The 23320-nt window shown below is 45.0% G+C and overlaps 1 protein-coding gene across 1 annotated transcript in view; it reads right to left on the bottom strand.

The window, feature by feature from the left end:
• Positions 1–21344: 21344 nt before the first annotated feature.
• Positions 21345–23320, bottom strand: part of LRP1 (LDL receptor related protein 1) — a 321217-nt gene continuing 319241 nt past the window's right edge. Inside the window, 2 exon segments of the mRNA XM_080996568.1 lie at positions 21345–23264; positions 23266–23320. Coding sequence (XP_080852694.1) covers positions 23214–23264; positions 23266–23320 — 106 coding nt within the window. The 3' untranslated portion in view covers positions 21345–23213.

Below are 23320 nucleotides of genomic sequence, written 5' to 3'. Positions count from 1 at the left end.
TGATTGTTAAATCAGTCTGAAATGTAGAAGTGCAATGGATCCAAACTACAAGAAAGAAGATTCCACCTAAACATTAGGAAGAACTTCCTAACAGTAAGAGCTGTTCGACAGTGGAATTTGCTGCCAAGGAGTGTGGTGGAGTCTCCTTCTTTGGAGGTCTTTAAGCAGAGGCTTGACAACCATATGTCAGGAGTGCTCTGATGGTGTTTCCTGCTTGGCAGGGGGTTGGACTCGATGGCCCTTGTGGTCTCTTCCAACTCTATGATTCTATGATTCTATGTACACCAGTAGTTCTCAAACTTTTTTTCTGGGCCACACACACTTTCAGAATAAAAATTTGATTGTGCCACACCAAATGTTTTATTGACAAGAAATAAATTGGAAAACAAAGAGAAACAACAACTAGCAGTACTCAATTGATAACCCAGAACACAACTACTTCAGGATACGATCACGGAGCATCCAGAAAGTATAAAACAGTGCAGCTACATAAGAACATGAATCCTTCCCAAAATATAATTACAAACAAGCCTCTTATATATGTATCTTGTAAAGTACCTTGTAACAATTTAATTTACTGAAATTAGGAATGTTTAACTGTACACATTACTGTGTGTTTAATTCTGGAATGTTTCTCAGTAACTCTTGTGTGATCGGTTAACTCTGGTCACATGGAAGGTGTCCTTATTCCATTCTCCATTTTGTTTTGAGTATGAGTGACTTGATTATAATAGCTGCATGTCCATGAACTCTGAAGAGGAGACACAATAGAGGCGAGGAGGCCCATGTTTCTGTGTGAATGTTTGTGGCAGAAAGAAATGCAGACGTTGGTGTTCTCCCAGTCAGGAGAAGTCTGCTGGAAGGATAAGGTGGAAACCTCTCAGAAGGAGCTCCCTGGCCCAGCTGGTCATGTGCAGAAGGCTGAGGGCAAGGACTGGAAAGAGGAAAAAACACAGAAGCTGTGATCTTCAGCTAAGGAAAACTAAGTCCATGCTTGGATAAGCATGTGAATGTAAATACTTTGCATATATTCTTCTTTAACCATATGGTCTGCAAGTAAAAGCTTTTGAATATTTTAACAAGTGTTTGGACATTTGTAGTGGAAATGCGGAAGACAATTGTATTTCGAGGAGTTAGGTGGCATGTCCCTTTCCCTTTAACATCCCCAGTTTCAGTGCTGCTGGATTCTGGTGTTTCACACACCTGTCGGGAGTTTCTTGGGTTCTTCTGTGTTGCAAGTGCTGGCTGGATGCCCGGCTGCAGGTAGTGGGAGACTCTCAGCCGCTCTGTATTAGTTCCATCTCAGGGTCCTGGGCTAATCCTGAGTAATGCCAGGTGCACTGGATTACATCAAGGCAGGCTGTAAAAGCCATAGGGGGAGGGGCCCAGAGAGCTTCTACCCAGATCAAAGGACCTGACGGTTGGGGTCTTTCTCCTGTGCTCTACCTAGGGCTCCGGGCAGCTGAAGGGGAGATTGGGTGGCCCCTGTTGGGTATGTTTTATTTTATGCTTTGCATGCCTGCTTTTTATTTATTAATAAAACTGTTTTGGTTCCCCTTCCACCTCCTCATTCCTTTTGTCCTGATATCCTTGGAAAGAACGGCTGTATTTGGCAGCACAACATTGTTTTAATTTCAAGAATAGAGTCAGAACTGCACATGATTTGGCTTCCAAGCTGCAATTTAGCTGCTCTGAGCCAGAGCCTAAAGCAGAGCCACCCGTACACCCCAGGCCGCCCCCCAACCCAAATCCCGGACATTTGCTTTAAAAGGTAAAATTCCCCCCAGAGGGGTATGTAGGCCTCCCAAAAGATGACATGTCTGGGAATTCCCAGGTGTATGGCAACCCTAGACATACTTTAATTATGTATGCAAACTCAATGAGAGGTGTGAGCTTGCAGTATCACTGCTCCTGCTCCCATTTTGAAAATATATCTATCCATATTCTGCAAATAGAAAAACATTTTTGATACTATACTATACAGCACAGCAATGCTTAAATGTTTCTTTGTCCTTGAATCTTCCCTACCACTTGCCGTGTGGTGCACCACGCCCTTTGAGAACCACTCAGTAGAGGTTGGGAGGGACTTGAATCCCGCAAATACAGCCCAATAATGTTTGTGTTATGCTGCTGTAGACGCATGTCAATGCTCTTTTGGAAATATTGCCTCAAATATTTACTGCGTCAGGTGAAAGTTTACTGCAGTGGTGGTTGCCCTGTGATCCTCCAAATGCTTTTGGACTCTCAGCCCCAGCCGGCACGATCCGTGGTCAGGGATGAAAGGAGCTGCAGTCCAGTAATATCAAAGCCCTCAGGCTCCTCATCCCTGTATTACTGTAACAGACTTCCTGTCCTTCACAAATGGGAAAAGAACCATAATCACTGGGTGGTTTTGTTTTTCAGTCTTAGTCCCTCCGGGGGCTGTTTTAGCTACAGGGTGAAACTTAACAGATGTACATAAGATTATTTGACCCCAGTGGCTGATGAAGAAAGTGATAGAATGTAAGGGTTCCATATGGTCTTAACCAGAGCAAAACAGTATTCAGAGAGGTGCATTGTGGGAACGTGCGCTTTCCACATCGTGTGGAGGAGGGCGAGGGGCAAGTTCACACCTGCCAAGCTCCCTTCCGAATCGACTTCCTGGCCGGAGTGGGCAGTGGAATTCAGTGTGACAGCTGCAGCTTCTGTAGGTGGATGACAACAAATCTCAGCTTGGGGGACGAGCCGCTGATGGCGCTTCAGACAAAAATAATAACGGACATCTCTCCCCTCGAAGCAGCAATGCCAAATTGGGTGTGACAGATAGGAAAGGAGCTAGCAGCATGAAATTGTCGCATAGAATGGAATGTGTGGGTGGGGGAAGAGAAGGAAGAGGGAAAGTTCACCATTGTCCCAATGAGAGGCAAGTACCAGATTTCTCAGGAACAGTTATGAAAATAAGAATTTGGCCTAGACAACCCCATTCAGGATGGTGAACATTACAGAAAGCAAGCAGTGTTTCCCAACCATGTTGAAAAAACCTGGGACTACAAAACTTATATGGAATCTCAGGATAATTTCAGGAAAAATAAGGTCCAGTAGCGGATGGCGCTGTGGTCTAAACCACAGAGCCTAGGGCTTGCCAATCAGAAGGTCGGTGGTTTGAATCCCCACGACAGGGTGAGCTCCCGTTGCTCGGTCCCTGCTCCTGCCAACCTAGCAGTTTGAAAGCACATCAAAGTGCAAGTAGATAAATAGGTACTGCTCCAGTGGGAAGGTAAATGCTGTTTCTGTATGCTGCTCTGGTTCGCCAGAAGCGGCTTAGTCATGCTGGCCACATGACCCGGAAGCTGTCTGTGGACAAACGCCGGCTCCCTCAGCCTATAGAGCGAGATGAGCACTGCAACCCCAGAGTCATCCACAACTGGACCTAACGGTCAGGGGTACCTTTACCCTTTTAGTACAGTAGGGTGATTCTGCATTCAGCACAGTCCCTGGGAGCAAGCCAAGTGCCAGAGTTTGGCCAGGTTGGGCACTGGCTAGGGGTTTGGGGGGACTCAAAAGGGCCCCACACTGTCTTGGCCTGACTTTGCTGCCACTGTCTGGCATTCCCACCAGACCCTTGGGGTAGCCATGTTATCAGTGGGACACTTGAAGCATTTCAAATAAGTAAAATGTGTAGGGTCTCTCAGGTGTTAGGATGTGGGCGACCAACCCGCAGCACAGGTGCCACAGCCAGGGCAGGTGGGAGTTTGTGACGTGCCCAGACAGATGGAGTGGGGCTGGCTGACCTATCCTGTGTTCCTGCCTGCCTTTCCAGCAGCGTCACAAACCAGCAAACTAAGAGGAAACCAGTCGCACAGCACTGGGGTCAGCATAAGTGCCGTAGTGTGCATTGCAATGACACTTTTCCTTGTTAGGTTTTCCCCAATTCAAGAATTATATGTGCACCTTGGCCCTTGGGCACCCTATTTGCTTCTACCCCTTGGTACCTGTTTAGTTTTCAGTTCCCCTCACCTTAGTCTTCCAGGTTGACTGGGGCCCCACATTAATACCTTGCTGGAGCCTTCCCGGTTGTCTTTGAAAAGTAACAAACACCTATATTAAACGGATCTATAGCAGCTCCGAGTCTCAGATCTATTTTCATCTTAGCTCTTTGTTCACTTATCGGCACTGTAAATCTTTTCTAAAGGGTTTATTAAAAGGGGGGGAAAGAGGCTGCTCTCCTTTCCTCACCTCATTCTTCCCCTCCCCACCCCCATTTTAAATCTTCAGGCATTTCTCAAAATCCTTTTCATTTGACAATGTTTTCAGCTGCTTTGGAACATTAATAACATAGGTTATTTAAGCCTTGTTGCATATTTCTAAGATTTTAGGTAACAAGGAAGAACAATGCCAAAGAGGATAATTTAATTCCCATCCTGAAGTTGGGAGGCAGAGTTGGAAAGAAGGTGTTAGAATGGAGTTAGGGCTGCATTTTATCTCATTTCATTCTTGTGTAGTTCTGGGTCTCTTTTAGGGCTTCTCCAGACTGGTGCTTTATTGTGACTGGTGCTTTATTCTGCAACATGTTCTTGACACAATGATAGTGCAATAGTGGTGGATTTATTCTGTGATGGGTCTCCAATGCTACCACATTATTGCTGTTTGGAGGAGCTATAGTGCAACAGAAGCAGGACAAAAATAAACCAGGACATTTGTGGCATAAAAAGCTATGGGACTTCAGGAGGATGTTATGGGATCTGTGCTGAGTGAACATGAAGCAATGTGGCTGTCTCAAAACTTTTGCAGGCACAAGCAGTATGGAAAGCAGGATCCTGTGTGGCCACAATGTGCATTGAAGTGTGTAATGGAATGGAATGGAAGTTTGGTGGGGCCCCTGAGCAACTAACATGGCTAATGGCAAAACTGCTTGCTTTGCACTCCCAGGAATGTAAGTTTGGAGCTCCCTTGGGGACTCTGAAGGCACTTCCGGACATGGGTGTAGCCGGGGGTGGGATAGGGAGGGGCAGCTGCCTCCCATCAAGTTAAACAACAGAAATACTTCACTAACTGACTAATCACGTCGCAATTGCCCCTCCTAACAAAAATCCTGGCTATGCCCATGTTCCAGCTGACATAGTTATTGAGCATTCATGCTTATTTGTTTGTGGGTATTGTCCCACACTTTCCAGTGCATTTTCTTGTCATTTTCCTTATCACAAAAAACTGATTTTATTTTTTTTGAGAAGCAAGTTTGTTATACAAGACTTCCCACTCGGCTGTAATTGTGCAACCTGAACTTGCTATCTGAAGAAGTGTGCGTGCACACAAAAGCTTATACCAAGAACAAACTTAGTTGGTCTCTAAGGTGCTACTGGGCAATTTTTATTTTTTATATATATTTTTTTACTGTGTCAGACCAACTTGGCTACCTACCGGAATCTGAACTTGCCAGTATGTGATGGAATCTCACCTGAAAATAGCATCTGAGATTTATTTCAGATAGAGATTGTAGCTCAGGGCTGGACAAGGGGTCCATCCACCCTTCCATTGGCCCTGTGATTTCTAGTCACAGGTCTGACACTGCTGTTTACTGCTGAATTGGAACAAATCTGCAGAAAACCCCACCTCCATTTAAAAGTGTCTTGGAAAGTAGCATCAGATTTGGGGGAAACTGCTGTCTGATGGTATTAAACTAAATGGACCAGCTCATGCGAAAATAATTCCTTATTGCTCAGAGGAATGTTCTAATCTATGCCGTCCCCCTGGGAAATATTAGCAGTACAGTGGTGCCTCGCAAGACGAAATTAATCCGTTCCGCGAGTGTCTTCGTCTAGCGGTTTTTTCGTCTTGCTATTAGCGGCTTAGCGGATTAGCGCTATTAGCGGTTTAGCGGCTATTAAAGGCTTATCGGCTTAGCTGCTAAAAGGCTATTAAAGGCTTAGCGGCTTAGAAAAAGGGGGGGGGAAGCGGAAAAAAAAATCTCAAGACTCGCAAGACATTTTCGTCTTGCGAAGCAAGCCCATAGGGAAATTCGTCCTGCGAAGCGCATCGAAAAATGGAAAACCCTTTCGTCTAGCGGGTTTTCCGTCTTGCGAGGCATTCGTCTTGTGGGGCACCACTGTATAAAATTCCCTCAAATTCCTCAGAAGTGTCTCCTGGGCAGGAACTTTCTCCAAATTCACCTCAGATTCTCCATAATAGGTGACACTTGTATCAACTGAAGGACAACAGAAGACCTACCATGGAAAATTTTGCTATTCTTGCTATTCAATAAAAGAGTCTTCTCGGGGCTTGCTCCAGAGATGCCTCCCATATGACACTTGCTACTCGTCTGTCGTTACTCCAACCCAACAGAGTGAGCCAGGTAGGGGCAGAGAGCTGCGAGTGCGAGCGCACCCCCCCAGATGTTGCGCCCGGTGTGGCCAGCCCCCCTGCACCCCCATGCTACGCCACTGATGGCATGCAACAACTCTCCCCTCCCCCCCAAAGCTAAGCAGTATATAAATTATCTAAACAATAAAATAAATGAAATGAAATCTTCTACACTAAAAAGGCAGAGTAAGGCCACTGGAAGTTTTCTTACACCAAGGCATCTTAATTTAAAAGTGAACCTACCTAATTTGTACTTTCCAAAACAATACATTAACTGAAACACAACCATCATTCAAAATTCATATTTCTCAGAATTTTGCAATGCCGTTCTCTAGCCAAGTAAGATGTCCAAAGATGTATATACTGGGTATTAACAAAAAGAACAAGTTGGTGGGGGCACGATAGGCTATATGCTGAGACCCTGCTAATTCCTGGATCCAGCAAATGTTCAAGTCTGAGCAAGGACTCAAGTTGTTGGGATATCCAACAATTCTTGACAATGGCCCGCTAAATATGGGTTGTTAACAAAGGAGGTGATGCAGTGCAAGACAACAAATGGGTGGGCAAACCCTCCCTCAGCTTGCTGGTACTTAGTTAGAAAAGGCCAAGGTTAGAGTTGTGTATGTGTATGTGAGCTGTGAGCTAGATGCTGGAAGCAAGACAGCAGTCTGGGAAGGCAGAGGGTCAGAGCCATGCCTGATTTCTGCTGGAATCCAAGGCTGTGGCTATGGAAGAAGCAGGACCCTCTTGGGGTTTTAATGCTGTGAACGTCATATGCCCAGGTTGTGTATATATATGTGCAGATAAACCATATATCATAAAGACACCACCACTTTCTCTATACCTCATTCCGAAGGACACATGAACCTTGGGCAAGTGCCTGGAACCCCTGGAATCTCGCACCACTTGGAGATTGGGATGGCATGCAACAACGCAAAATGTGTTATATTAGGGAAACTGCCTTGCAAAAATGTGCATATCAGGCAGAATTGCATACAAACATATGATGTAGAAAAAACGTGCTCCATTTCCCTTATGGGGTATCCAAGAGCCCATATAGAGTCCTTAAGTGGGTTCCCTATTGGTAGGAGAAAATATCAGAGGCCAACCAGAGAATATTGAGAAGCAAAGCAGCCAGTAAGCCTGATCTTTATTAAAACTGTTGCAACAGGGTCCTCATTTACCACATGCCAGAGGGAGGAGGAACCCAGAGCAATGATGTGCAAGCCCTTATATAGACTTTTAAAACTGCCCACCCTGTAGCTCAAGACCACCCCCCAAAACATCATACATACATCACAGGAGGAGGCGGGCTACAGCAGAAATACATGACAGGGGGTGGTCTACAACAGAAATCCTGTCTGGCAGGATACTGATAATGGTCACTTGATTGCTTTACCTGGCCATTCCTTTTGAGATGCTAAATGCTTAGTTCACAGGCTCACCCTATTCATACACAAAGATGCCCTAAAGACAGGTAAGCACAAGACAATGGAGAGGCTTTCCCATTTCCTTCCTCCCTGCAGAGAAACATTTGAGGTCAATTTGGGAGAGTCGGAATCAGTTCAGGATTGCTCTCATGTACTATTTCAGACACGTGGTTTATATACTTATGTATGTGTTTGCCTCGTAAATTTATTACAAGGCAAACACATACATTATGAGGCCATAAATTCTATAACACATATTTACATTTACTATGAGAAATCTGTGCTAAAATGTTGGTGAATTTTTGTGAAGGGTTTGTTTTTAAATAATCACAAACTGATGTGATATGGAAATGTGGAAACATTTTTTAAAAAGCAACTAATCTGCCCATCCCTAGTTGGAACATAGGAAGCTGCCTTGTTGTTGTTGTTTAGTCGTTCAGTCATGTCTGACTCTTCGTGATCCCCTGGACCATAGCACACCAGGCACTCCTGTCTTCCACTGCCTCCCGCAGTTTGGTCAAACTCATGCTGGTAGCTTCAAGAACACTGTCCAGCCATCTCGTCCTCTGTCGTCCGCTTCTCCCTGTGCCCTCCATCTTTCCCAACATCAGGGTCTTTTCCAGGGAGTTTTCTCTTCTCACGAGGTGGCCAAAGTATTGGAGCCTCGGCTTCACGATCTGTCCTTCCAGTGAGCACTCAGGGCTGATTTCCTTCAGAAGGGATAGGTTTGATCTTCTTGCAGTCCATGGGACTCTCAAGAGTCTCTTCCAGCACCATAATTCAAAAGCATCCATTCTTTGGCGATCAGCCTTCTTTATGGTCCAGCTCTCACTTCCATACATCACTACTGGGAAAACCATAGCTTTTACTATACGGACCTTTGGTGGCAAGTTGATGTCTCTACTTTTTAAGATAGACCAAGTCAAATGCTTTCTCAACCTGCCTCAGGCTCCGTGTCAGCACCTAGCATGATGGGCCAGTGCCAGGACCCTCTGTGGCTGATGCAAACATCTTGTTTTGTTTTTTGAAAACAAGTTTTAGAGTCCAGTGTTGTAAAAGAGAAGTGGTGGAGCAGGTGGCTGCCACCACCACCTGATTTACTTCTAGAGCAGCGGTTCTCAACCTGTGGGTCGCAACCCCTTTGGGGGTTGAATGACCCTTTCACAGGGGTCGCCTAAGACCAGGGGTCGGCAAGCTTGGGGGGGGGGCTCCTCCACCAATGACAGCCTCTGCCGCTCGCAAGGGCAGGCACAGGAGCCATGGTTAGCAGAGCGGCGGCAGCACAAGCAGTGGCAAACAGCTGGAGGGGCTGCTGGAAATGCACTCATCCAGCTCAGCCCAGCCCCCTTCCTCCTCTCAGCCATGCGCAGCCGTCACTCAGCCATTGGCCAGGGCCTCAAACCTTAGCAGGCGATTGGCTGGCGATTTACTACACTGAGAGGAGGGGGACGTTCCGCCGCAGTGAGGGATAGGGGGAAATGTCAGCGGGGGGAAACGGCGCCCGCGCCGCAAAAAAACCCCCACGGATTCCCCTTTCCAATCCACAGAACCGGCCATATTGTTTTTGTGATTAATCACTATGCTTTAATTATGTTCAATTTGGAACAATGAAAATACATCCTGCATATCAGATATTTGCATTACAATTCATAACAGTAGCAAATTTACAATTATGAAGTAGCAACAAAAATATTTTTATGGTTGTGGGTCACCACAACATGAGGAAGTGTATTAAAGGGTCGCGGCATTAGGAAGGTTGAGAGCCACTACTCTAGTGCCTCTGGTGGCCCCTGCCCCCTGGCAAGCTTACTTTGGGTGTGAGGAGAGGGGAGCAGGGTAGTGGTGTGAGGCCCAGACAGCACCTTGCTCAAGACACGCTGAAACCTGCTGCCAGCCCTGATCTAGCTCAGTATTGTCTGCACACAGAGTGACATCCATTTTGCAGAGTTTCCGACAAAAGTCTTTCCCAGCCCTACCTGGAGATGCCAGGGTTGGAACTATGGGACCTTCTGCATGCGAAGCAGGTGCCCACCAATGAGCGATGGCCTGTTGTCAGAGAGCAGCATTCTCAGTCTGGTTCAACCCAGCACTAGTCCACAAGGAAATTAGTTGGTCTTATGAGTAGATCACTGGATCCTATTACCCAGTTTTTGGATAGGACAGTTGCAGGTTGGGAGAGGGATAATAATAATTGGTTTGGTCCATCCATCCCTGGCTCTCAAGGAGGTACTGGGGTCATAGTCTTCACTACACAACTGGATGAACAGCTGAGAGTCTAGGGCATGGTTACCACACCCATAGGAAGGGTTATCAGAAGCCCCTAAGAATGTAAAATAAGCATTCCTCCCCTCCTATTGTCATTCTTTGTAACATTAATCAGATCATAAAAACCCATCCCTGTTATATAATCTAGAGCAGACGTTGTTCCACAGGGCTTTGTATGTATCCATTTCCTCAATAGTCACCTTACTTGGCATTTGCTAGAAAGGGGCTCCTTCCCTGGTGAAATATGCCTGCTTTCATCTGAAATAATTTTTAAAAATGCCCACTTTCAAATTTCTTCAACATGCCAGGCATTGTTGACCCTTCCCTTTCTCTTTTCCTTTAATCTACCTTCACTGTGAAAGAGAGTGAACACTGTGTACTTGATCCTTCTGGGTTCACCCGACATTGGCAGAAGCTTGACAGCACTTTCATTAAAAAGATGGAGAAGTGTGACTGACTGACATCATCACATATCTATAGAACAATTTTAATTGGGAGAGAGATTTACAATCTTAATTGGAAGTCCCTTCCACAGGTAGGCAGTTGTGTCTTGCCAAAGACTGCATAATGAAGCCATGCCAACAGGTGGACTTTGAGGTCCAGTCTCTCTGTGGGGTGGCCATGTGTCCTCCTGTACAGTCCTCTATTTGAAGCTGCCCTGTCCAAGTCTGGTTTAAATGTAAGATGAACCATAAAAAGGGCCAGCATTGAAGTTGCACATCAAAAGTTGAAATCAAGTTTGCTTATTTCAAAGGCATACTGGAAACTCAGTTATGGCAATAAGACCAAGAAGGAACAGCAACTACTAGAATTGTTAACAAGCCCCACTCAGCTCCAGCCTCTTATTGTGCCTTTGAAGAAGGGTTTAATGTTGAAGGAATCAATAAGTGAGGTTTTATATGGCATGGATGGAACTAAAGGTTATCACTTCCTAATTGCTGCAGATCAAATTGCAATTAAAGGATCAGGTACAGAGACTGATTCCAAAGCTGGCCATTCTAGCAGGTAACACAGGCCTTGCTTAGGGCTGCCAGCATTTCCTAAGGCTGCTGTGGCTCCACCTGATATCCGAGGCGTGGCAGGGGACTGGGGGAGGCAATTGTTCTGGGTGCAGGTTTTTTTGGGGGGGCATTACTCATGACACCCTGCCCTATTGCGTCCTTCTCACCATCCTCCAGCTGGAAGACACCATGAGAAGGTCACAACATCTCACAGCGCCCTGAGAGCCCAGCACCATTTTGTGCCCTGCCCTGTTGTGTCCTTTTCACCTGACCTCCAGCTGGAGGGGGGCTTGAGAAGGACGCAACAGGCCTGCGCCCTGCCAGCCCCACACCTCGCAAAGCGGCGCTGGGCTTACAGGGCACTGTGAGTGCGCCCCTCAAAGCAGGGCGACGTCAGCTGGCCGGGCTTCCCACTGTGTGGCTGGGCAGGTGGTGAGGCACGGCCCCCCTAAGGGAATGCTCCACCACTTCCTGATATGCTGGCATAAGATGGTGTTAATTCTTGCTTTCCTGACAAATTCCTGCCTGTCAAGCCAGTGTTCAAGGCACAGAGAGGCCAATAAAAACTGGCAGCCCTGAGCAGAGCAAAAAAAGGACGGGAGCCTGGCGTACCTTTAACAGTGATATAAAGAAGTAATTCCTTCCAGCAAGTTCACCACTCTGTAGCTCTCTGAGGGGAAGAGGAGTCCCAACAGCTCTCAACACCCTTAACAAACTATGGTTCTCAGGATTCTTTGGGGAAGTCATGACTGCTTAATGTGGCAATATAATGCTTTAAATCAGGGGTAGGCAACCTAAGGCCCAGGGGCTGGATGCGGCCCAATCACCTTCTCAATCCAGCCCGCGGACGGTCCAGGAATCAGTGTATTTTTACATGAGTAGAATGTGTCCTTTTATTTAAAATGCATCTCTGGGTTATTTGTTGGGCATAGGAATTCATTCATCCCCCCCCCCCCCAATAGAGTCCAGCCCACCACATGGTCTGAGGGACAGTGGACCAGCCCATGGCTGAAAAAGGTTGCTGACCCCTGCTTTAAATGTAAAGTGCGGTAGGGCCTGAGTCACATCTACACTACAAGACAAATGGCTTTCGAACTGGAATAGTTTTCCCAAAGTGGGTCTAGGAAATACGTAGAGTGCTGTAAGGTTTGGACTGCTCTGTTAGCGAGAGGCACACAGAGGTGGAAAGTCCTGAAGTCCAGTTCTTGTGTCCAACAGGATCCTTCAGCCTGCCCACTGGTTAGTCTATGTATAATGCAGACAACAGTATATCACAGACTCATTGGAGAACTGAATAGGCAAATATCATTGTGGTTCTGGTAGTGCAAATAGCTCCAATCTCTTTCTCTACTAGTAACTGTCCTAGCTTGTTTATCATCTAGAGTTAAAATTCCTGAGGTAAATTACTCTCCCCTTAAAAGAAGGGCACAACAACTCCACAACAGAGAGAAATTTGGGTGTAGTGTTCCTCATCCCTACAACTCCATGCTAGGAAAGGCTGCACCTGTTGAATTCTGCATGTCACCCAGCTTCTGAATGCAGGGGAGAACATTTCCCAGAGTTTCTTGCAGAAATTTAAACCATTTTTAAGTTTTAAATATGGCCATACCAACTGGGGTTGATGGGAACTGTAGCCCAAAACTTCTGGAGAGTACCAGGTTGGGGGAAGCAAATAGGCAATGACCAACTCAGCTGCTGGATTTTGCAAGAGGCACACTTGTGGGGGCAGAATGGGGCCATGTTAAGGAAATGTGTCTGGAAGCATGGAGAGGAAGAGATGCTCTCCAGAAATGCTTCTTCTCGAAGCATGCTCAAGAAGAAAGTCGCAAGGTAGCTTAAAGATTCTGTGTGGCAAAAGCTTTCATTTAGAGGCAGATTTAGGGCAGTGTGAAGCAGTACATGCCCAGAACAGAAGGCGAGAGGAAGCTCTTGCTGCAATTTTGGCCTCTCACAGAAAGAGCAAAGCTCACCCTTGCTTTTATTCTACTGAAGAGTTTAATAGATGATAATATCACAGAGATAGGCATCATGGTGCCCTCTAGATGTTGCTGAAGTACAACTCCCATCAGCCTCAGCCAGCAAAGCCAATGGTCTGAACCTTCAAACAATAACAAAGCCAAAGGATGTTTGGACAATGCTGCAGGGTCTGCCTAGCGATAAACCGACCCAACAGGCCCTGGCTATCCCTGACAACTAGACGTCTTGCAGATCTGTCCATCTCCTCTTTCTTCAGCATTTGCAAATTTTACATAGAGCAATTCCTAATCTTTGCAGGTCGTTTCTCGTGTGGACTGCCCACTCCTGCTAACACGGGACATCTCTCTCCCTTCCAGGCATCCCAATCAGACCATTAATGTCAGGGCTATTTTTGACCTTCCTGTTTGTGGTGCTGTGCAGGTCCCATGTCAGGGGTCACCTTTAGGAGAGTGACAAGGCACCGTTCCATATTAATACCTGGCACTGCCTGATCCATCACGTATCGATTTTTAATGTACACCGAGAAACAATTTGTTCTTAGGAGTGGCAGAGGAATGTGAGAGCGAGATGCATATTGGGCCTAGTGGAGGCGAGACAAATGACCTGTGAGTTGATGACGCCCCTCTGCGCCTTTGGGAGCCATCCATCCACCCTCGTGACAGAACCGAGCTCCCCTTGGCTTTGTCCTTGATGACTTCATGCCAGGAAGTTGCAAAACAGAAGCAAGGAAGAGCTTTTTCTCATTTGCTTGTTGGTTTTATCCCCATGCCACACCCCGCACTAGCTCAGTCCTGCACCTCAGACTGGGCTGACTTGTCTTGCTTCCTTGGATGGGGGATGGAGAGATGTGTGTTTGTGTGTGTATGCGGAAGCCTGGAAAAGTTAAGTGTTACATCAGTTGCTGCATGCCCCAGGCACCAATGACATTTGGCCCCCGGAAAGTTCCTTGTGGGGATATGTAGCCTTTGGTACCTTGCAGTGAGCCGTAAGAGCAGACCCTCCAAGTGTCACTGTTTTCCAGGGTCATCCCTGATTTAGAGAAGCCGTCCTGGTTTCTGATTTGATCCCGGAATGTCCCACTTTTCTTTAGGATGTCCCTATTTTCATTGGAGAAGTGTTGGAGGGTATGGAATTACCCAATCCCCGAGCCATCTGAAGGCAATCCTGTATAGGGAAGTTTTTAAAATGTTTAATGTTTTATTATGTTTTTATATATGTTGGAAGCTGTCCAGAGTGGCTGGGGCAACCCGGTAAGATGTGTGGGGTATAAATAGTAGAATTATCATTATGGAATAGGACGTCCCTATCTTAATCGGAGAAATGTTGGAAGGTATGCAAGAGGTTGTGCCAGGTCATGAAGGTGTTTTGGGGCATGGTCGTGGGGTGGGGAGACACACAGCACATTTTTCTGCCTCCAGTCTCCCGCCCTGTGTGCACATTTAAACAATAAATGTGGGAGAAGTGGGATAATTTCAGTAGACTTTTAATTTATTTAATCCCCAGAGGCCACCATTGCTTGATTCCTCTTGGGATTTATCAGTGAGGATTCCTCCCACACCCATGTCCGTCAATAACTATTGATTGCTCTCTGTTGCCATTGTTGTTTGCATTGGTCATAGAGCTACTAGCCATCCAGCTACACAAAGACGCTTCTATAGAGGGGGTCACCATGCGGGATGAGGTACATAAAGCAAATATGTTTGCAGATGACATGTTCTTATTTTTGCAAAACCCCATAACAGCCCTCAAGCCACTTAAGCAACAGTTAGAAATGTATCACAGGGTAGCAGGATTGCAAATCAACTACTCTAAATCCATGCTCCTTCCTATTAGTATAGACAACACTTAAGTACTAGGTATTAATCCCCCTGCAGACACACAACAGCTGGGACGCAGAAACCATAGAGGGCTGTATAAAGGCCTTCAACAAGAACTTAGGAAATGAAGACATCTCAGACTTAGCTGGCTTGGGCAAACAGGTGTGATCAAAATGTCAGTGTTACCTAAGTTTTTAAAGTTTTTTCAAGTTTTGCCTATTCCCTTCCTTCCTCCTCAGCTAAAGAGATGGCAAATCAAACTCAATACATTTGTGTCAGGACGCAAAAAAATCTACAATAAGCAACAAAACTCTTTATAGACATAGAACAAAAGGAGGGATGGGAATGCCCAACTTAATGTTATACTATGCTGCTTTTCAAATCAAATCCTAGTTCCCATTGCTCAGGGGAAGAGAAGAGGACCCTCGGGTCCAACTTGAGATGGTTCCTTCCAGACCTTCAATGAGATGCCGTCCAGTCTTACCTTTGTCCTTGAAGGAGGTAAGGAAAAGAGACAATCCATTTACTAACGGTCAGGGGTATCTTTATCTTTACCTCAGATTAAGATCCACCAGGGACTTGCTTCCAAGCAGATATGCACAGAATTGTGATGCTGGCAGACTTTTGGTGCCTGTTCCTGCCTTAATCAAGACAGCTCAGCTACTACTAGGTCCCTGCTGTTCCTTCCACTCAGGTCTGACCCATCAGGGTTGCTCCCTCGGTCCCTTCTTGCTCTGGCCTCAAACCCAATGTCCCCAGGCTTTTGGGCAATGAACTAAAAGCAAGCAAACAAACAAAACTATATTGGGAGGGAATTATAAAAAAGGAGGAGCCTACTTGGTTAACAGGTAGTGAATTCACACGTCCATGTTTATCTCTTGGTGACTGCAGCATCAAGCAATGACTTGCATGAGTGAAACATCCATTATAGATCAAACACCACAGAAGGAGCTTTTGTGTAGTCATATACTACTGCAAACACAATGCTTTTCTGTGGAGACGCTTCACACATTTGGCTCAGAGTTCTTGAATGATTATTTTTTCCTTTTGGCTGATAGCTGTATGATTCAGACCTGACACCTATTTCAAGTAATAATTTTTGACATGTAAAGGTCTCCACGTTGGACGTTTCCCCTTCAGTTTTGTTTAATGCTCCTATTACATATTGGGAATGAATTCATAAAACCACCACTGTTAACACATTCGTTTACAAATCTTTTCTATAGACCTGCCACCTGGCTGGTCTTCAATGGCTCTGATTGACTACTTACTTACCTTTAATGCCATATTTCCTAGAGCTGTTTAAAAAGAAAAACTGCCAGAGGAAAACCTAGTTTCAGGACACAGTAGGAGGTGAGATTACTGTGTGGGTTCAAGGCATTCTCTAGGCCCAAACTGAAAGGAAGATGTCTCCTGAAATCTGCCCTGGGTGCTTAAAGAGGAAGAATAAGGAGTATTCTATTTGTTGGGAGGTGTTGTTGTTTTTTAAGCCCAGAAAATATGTAGCAAAGCATTAAACATATGTGCTAAGTCTTGGAGCACCATGGCTTGGAGTGCATGATGAATGTACAAAAATTGTGCGTCTGTAGATGTGTACATCACGCTGGGTACATGATGGCGATTGTGAGAAGATGGAAGAAAACAATGGGGACAGATTTGTGTACCGTGTGACTGTGATGCAGAATAGTGGTTCCTAAAAAGGGAGATTGGACTCTAATTGAAAGCACCTCTAGTAGGCCCACTTAGGCTGGAAAAAACAGGGTGTGAAAGCAGACCTGGGGCACTCAGAGCAGACCCGTGGAAATGGATGGGAAAGGATACATCAGGCCAATATATTTCAGCAGGTCCCCTCTGAGTAAAACTTAGCTGAATACCACTCTTTGTCTACATTGTGGAATATTGAGATGCCAGTGAGCTGACCACTGGCAGCTACATGTGAGAGATGCCTGGGGGGAATGTAACTACCTGCCAGGCTGGTGTGGGGAGTTGCATTCCCCCCAGGTATCTCCCACCTGTAGCTGCCAGTGGTGCAGCTCACCACTAAATTAGCCCAGGAGAAAGATGATTCCCCTGTCCTTTCTTCTATACCAGATTTCCACAATCAGGGAGATTTCTTCTCCTGCATATATAAATCAGGCTTCAGAATTCTGACCCTACCTGTGAACTCCTTTCCATGCAAAGAATGGGCAGTGGACCAGGCCAGACTAGGGACCAGAGCTGGTCCTGCTTGCTGGGCCTGGAAGCCATATTTTCTAACTGGGATGTACTGTCAGTGCCACATGACTGCAAGCAGGCTGTGGTTATTTAGTGGTTAAATAAGAGTCTTTTATTGTAAAGGGTAGCCATCATTCAGAAGGCCCTTTCATTATCTGAGTGCCTTTGAACACCCTTTATCTTAGACACCACAACTTCAAAATGGGGAACTGGAGTGATGTAAACCCAGTTAAGATGGGTTTGTTCAAAGCTGTTTTGTGCATCAGATGTGCATGTGTTATAGTGTTTGGAAGGTTTTGTGATGCAGTGTGAGAAAATTGCATCATACGGAAGGATGTGCGCATGCAGTGCAGTACAGGACTGTGTGCAAGCCCATTTTCTCTTTTTTTTAAAAAAAAAAATATTTATTGAGGATTTTAAAATTACAAAGAAACAAAGAAAAAAGTAGACAAAAAAAGAAATTAAACAATACAAGTCAATAAAAACAAAAATCAAAGAGAAAAACAAATCACACAAATACATCAAAAGCAAAAAGCAAAAATAAACAAAAATTTAAAAACAAATCCAATATTCCCAAATCTTTATCTTTCATTAACTTGTTTCATGGACCTCCTCACACCTCCCTTTTTTGTATTCTAGTTATTGATTATCACAGCAAATCCTTCCCATTTTTCATAATATTCTGTCATTAAATTACCTTAATCTGTTTTAACCTTATCTTACTATAAAAAACCCTAAAACTTAAAGCTTGAGTCTTATCTATACCAATTTCTCATAACCATGACATATTCTTGCATAATTCTTTTTAACATTTCTGCTAAAGCCAAATAAATTCGTTCCAACATCTTTTTTAATACTCATTAATTTTAGAGAACATTCCTAAATAAATTTTTTGAAACTTTCTCCAATCTTCATCCCACGTCTCTTCCTCCTGGTCACGGGTATTGTCAGTCCTTTCTGTCCCATCCATCAAGTTCATTAACCTGGTAATCTTATGTCCGAGGCCCTTAAGTCTCTTCCATGTCCCTTCCGCAGATCTTCTTCATATTTATACCCGTACTTTACTTTGTCTTCTGCACCTTTCACACGTGGAGACTCCAGCTTGACAGTATTTTTATCCCTTCTCGACAGATCAGCCCCTTTTCCATAGTCCACACTGAACTCCATGTGGTATTTAAAAACATTTTTCAAAATCCCTCCAAAATTGAGGACCCCCACAACTCCAAACTCCTCCCGACCCAACGCCAGACTTGAAAAGTCAAAACATCCCTGCATAGGGGGGTCTATCCAGCCCCCCATCTCCAAACCAAACAAGACTCTATCTCTCCAAGTCTGGCTTTTTCCAAGTTCATTTGTCAAATCCAACAACTCATGTTCCTGCTGGGCCACAGCTCCCTCCATCTCTGCCACCCGAGGTCCAACAACGATCTCCTCCTTCATCTGATCTGTCAGAGCACATTCCTGGTTTGATTCCCGAGTGGGTTCATTTTCTCAGTACGATGAGCCACTGGCGATGGCTTTCTCCAGCTTTGGCATCAGCAGGACCTCATATCTGAAGCTGTTGCTGCCACCTTGTGGCCAATATGGAAATTTCAAACCTTTGCTGATGCCTTCCAAAGCTCAGACAAATATGCAAAAAGGGAAACTCTCTTGGACTGGAGTAATCTAATACCTGGGAACATCTAAGCATAATCATGCTAGGTTTCAGCCTTGGGAATGTTATGGTGTCCAGAACATTGTTTATAGTATCAAAATCGTTTTGGTCAGGTTCAATAGGACTTAGTGCTAACAGGGATCAGAAGGGTGGAGGTCCAAATCCTCCCCATGTTTTTTTTTAAAAAACCATCTGGAGAATGCAGCGTATTAAAACTATTAATTTAGGTACCCAGCTGTATAAATGGAATGTGCTCGAGCAACCTGAAGCCCCAATTGTCATGGCAAAATCCATCACAAGAAACACACGCACACCACAAAAGCAGGAGCTTAGAAGGGAACCATCCCCACCTCCATAGTATGGTCCAGACTAGCTGCAGTTGGCAAGCTAACAATCCTTTTCCCTACATCATTCTCCCACAAGTCCCCTTTTCTTCTCTATCAGCTGCTGCAAAACTGGTTTCATCTTACAGCAGGTGAAGGTAGGTTGCAAACAGAACCGAGGGAAGAGTGGTTAGAATGCTGGACTAAGACCTGGGAGTCTGGAGCTCTAGCCCCACTCAGCCATGAAGTCCACTGGGTGACCTAGGGCCAGTGACTGTGTCTCAGTCTAACCTACACCACAGGGTTGCTGTGGGGATAAAATGAGGAGAACCACGTACTCCACCTTGAGCTCCTTAGATGAAAAGTGGGATGTAAATGTACCAAACAAATAATAAAGAAAAGCACACGTGGCTGCTTATTTTCTTGCCATTTCCAGAGTGTTGGAAATGGGCAGACACAATGTTTGGATTAGGAAGCCACCTGGAGTAGCAGGAAGAGGCACCCAAATACATCCATGAAATCTGCCTCCTTCTGGCATTTGATGCTAAAATGGAGACAGTTGCCCTTACAAGAGCTGCTGTTGAGGTTTGAAGCTTTGTGGAAGTTCATACGGTTGACTGATCAAGGATCCCTATGTTTGTGGAATGCTTGTGTGAATCTTCATATTGACATGCCTAGGCAATGCATGTTCCATCCGGGTTCTTGTAACACTGCTTCACTACAAACGGAGCTATTAAATAGGTCACCCCATATTATAAAGTAGTTGTGTTCCAAGCTATATATCAAGCACTGCTAGTTGTTTCTCTTTGTTTTCCAATGCATAGGGTTTTCCAATGTATAAGGTTGCCATATGTCCCCTTTTTTTCCAGGACATATCCTCTTTTTCAGGCTTAAAATTACTGTCCAGGCAGATTTTTAAAATTTGGCAGAAAGCGTGGAACCTGGAGGCCCAGAGGAATGGTGTGGCGGAGCGGGCAGCGTTGTACTGAGCTGCTGCTACTGCCGCCTTTGCAGAGAAGAGGCTGAGAGGGATCGGAAGGGCGGAGGAGGCCACGTGGAGGCGCACTGCTCAGAATAGGTCCGATCCTGGGACAGACCTGCTGAGGAGGAACGTGAGAGCCCTTGGGGGACCATGCGGCGAGGCAGTGAGGCAGGCGATGTGGGGGCACTTTCCCACCCACCTTGCCAATTTGAGGAGAAGGGAGAGAGCTGTGTTAATTCTCAGCTGAGTATACCAGGACTCAGAGCCAGGAGGAGCCTCACACCAGCTGATTAAATTCTTACCTACAAAAATTTTAACCTTTTAACTTTCAATTTTTGGTTTATTCCTTCACACCTTAATTTGAACCTCCATTTTGATTTTGCATTTTTAACTCCAAAGAAGGGGGGGGGGATATTTACATTTTCATTTTGTAACTTCACCTCCCATTTATAACTTGATTCTCTGTCTTGAACTCTGACTTTTACCTCCAAACCTTTACTCTTGCACATTTTACATTCATTCAATCGTTTAATCCCCCCTTTCCTTTTAATCTTCACCTATCCTCTCATTCTACACCCATGCACACCTCCCCTTATATGAGTGCATAGATACACACAAATACAGACACATACGAGGGTTAAAAGTCTGATCCGTAGTTAAAAGTAGAAGTTGGCAAATGTGTCCTCTTTTTTGCTCTTCAAAATATGGCAACCCTACCAATGTATTTCTTATCAATAAAAAATAGGTGTGGTGTGAGCAAATTTAATTCTGAAAGTTTGGCCCACAGGAAAGTTTTAAGAAGCACAGGGCCGTGCTAGCTGTGGCTGACAGGGAGTTGGGAGTGCATCAACATCTAGAGCAGAGCTTTCCAAACTGTGTGTCGTGACACACTGATGTGTAGGTGTGTCATGCAAATGTTCCCCACACTCCTTCCAAGGCTGGAAAGGGTTTAGTTTAACCTCTGGTTTGCTAGTAAAACTGAAATACTGTGTTGCAAAATGATGCATGCCTAAAAAGCATGTCACCAACATGGAAATTCTGGAAAGCTCTGTTCTAGAGGGTTCACAGCGTCCTCAGCATTGCTCAGGCCATAGCCTGCCTGCTATCAAGAACGGCAGAAATGAAAGCCTGCAACCAGACAGAGGTAGTTATATCTGTAAAGAGTCTCTGGGCCAAAGCCCAGTTTACAAACACAAAGTTTAAAAAGTCTCTTCCTACACTGGAAGCACAGTTTGGTTCAGCTTGAACATCACAGTGTTGCTCATTTGTAGTGCGCAGCTTCCCTAGGAAAAAATCTTAACCCAAAGTAAAGAAGCAACGGCCAAAAAACAAAACAAAAACACAGTTAAGTTTTTTTAAATTTTATTTATAACAATATCTGGGTTTTTTGTTTTTTTTTTTTGTTTTTTTGGTTTTTTTTAGTTGTAAAGTAATCCGGCAAAAATTATTAAAACATTTGGCTCCCCCCTCCCACAAAAAGGCTGAGGAGACCTCCTTCCCTCCCCCCACATGCGTGTAATTTCTAATATAAAAGCTAGTTCATCTTATTTATTTGTTTTTTTGATCTGTTTTCATCTTTTAAAAAAAGCATGTTGGAGAGAAACCAAAGTTGAAACCATGTCGAACCTCTTTCCAGAACAGGATGGCAGAAGTTGCAGCAATGGAGGGAGGGGTGGGGGGAGCAGGAAAGGGGGACAGGAGAGACTGCTGTGAACTCTTGATTAGTCTCAGGCACAGATGCTAAAATAAAGTGGAATATAGTCAAAATAATATGGAATAAAAATGATTCCAGAATAAAATGCTATCAGAAATATGATTAGTGTGAAGGGGCAGGGAGTGGGGGAGGGTTTGGTGGATTATAAGTGGATTAGAAATTTATGGTGGGGGGGAGTTAAGGAGTTAGCTGGGTGCAGTAACAGAAAGGGCCGTTATTGGAGGGATTTCTGAAGGTTGCTGGAGGAAGGTGGCTGCGGTTGATGGATGTGGCATCTACACCAGTGGTTCTTAAACTGTAGCCCACAGATGAACCTTTAGATGGTCCATGAGATCATGCTGGGAATATTGCAGGCCTTTTTAAAAGCAGTGTGACAAATGCCAAATTAAGAATTTAGCTCCTTTGGCACTTTGTTACAACTACTGAATGCACAGTGGGAAATGGAGAAGGCGCATCACCAGGTTTGCACACACTATTGAAAAGTTTGCCACTTTAAATGCATTATTATTCACTGACTCTTTCCTAGAATTTCTGCAGAACTTGAAGTAAGATTGGTGAAGTTTCTACAGGGGCTTCGAGCATCCAAAGAGAACTGTTGGATTTCACCCAATGCAAAATTTGAAATGAATGAGAGGATTCCCTTTTCCAGTCTAAACATCTGAGGAACTCTGAAGGAAGCCAAAAGTGTTTCAATAAGATTAGTGAAATTCCTTGGAGATGGGCGAGTGAATGCACCTCCTTACCACAAATTTCCATAATTCCAAGCTAGATCTGAATGTAGAAGTGTGGGACGTAAGAAGAAGCGGCAGCCCAAAAAGAACAAAGCCAAAACCACACACCCAATGCATTAAAATTTAAGAACCACTGGTGTTCACAGCAAGGGTACCTTTAGTATAACAAAGTGTGCATTAAGGTATTGTCAGACTGGTATTATCACTGTGGTCCACATTCTATCAAATCAGTAAGTTTTTCTGGGGAAAAGAGGGAAGAAGCAGAATTCTCCCTCACTCCCAAAATCTGCCAACCCCTTATTTTCCTGACGCTCCTTCAATTGCCTTCTTCCTAACAGTTTTGCCCCAAGTTTTGCTCATCAATGGCACCCTAAGAAAGGTGTAACATTTATATAAGTTTCTGAAAGGCTGGCAACCTCAAGCCACCTGCACAAGGAAGCAAAGGTGAGTTGGTTTGTGCGGTGAAGAAAAAGGATGCAGCCAGGTAAGACCATGGAGCCCTTCAACCCAAATGAGGGTCTTCTTGGTTTCTCAACCACCTCCCAATGTTGCTTTAACTCCGTCCATCCCAAAGTCCAGTGACAGAGATTCAGCGGCTGGTAGATGAAAGGGAATATACAGGTAATAATACTGCTCACATATAAAAGTAATAATCCTTCATTTGTACATTTATACAGTATCTCTTGCTCCCCACCCCCCACCCTCCCCAAGCCATCTTGTCTCTTTCCGTCTGGCCTCTGTCTGGGCTGGTGGCCCATTCCCCCAGGCCCTATGCCAAGGGGTTGCCAAGATCATCATCTGCGCCTCTGGACAGCAGCTCCCCGCTTTTCATCTGTGCTGGCTAGTGAGTTGCGGCTGTTGTGGGCTCCCATGTAG

The sequence above is a fragment of the Podarcis pityusensis genome (genome assembly GCF_964106645.2).
Source record: "Podarcis pityusensis genome assembly, chromosome: 2".
Taxonomy (NCBI): Eukaryota; Metazoa; Chordata; class Lepidosauria; order Squamata; family Lacertidae; genus Podarcis; species Podarcis pityusensis.
This window is presented reverse-complemented; position numbering and strand designations above follow the sequence as displayed.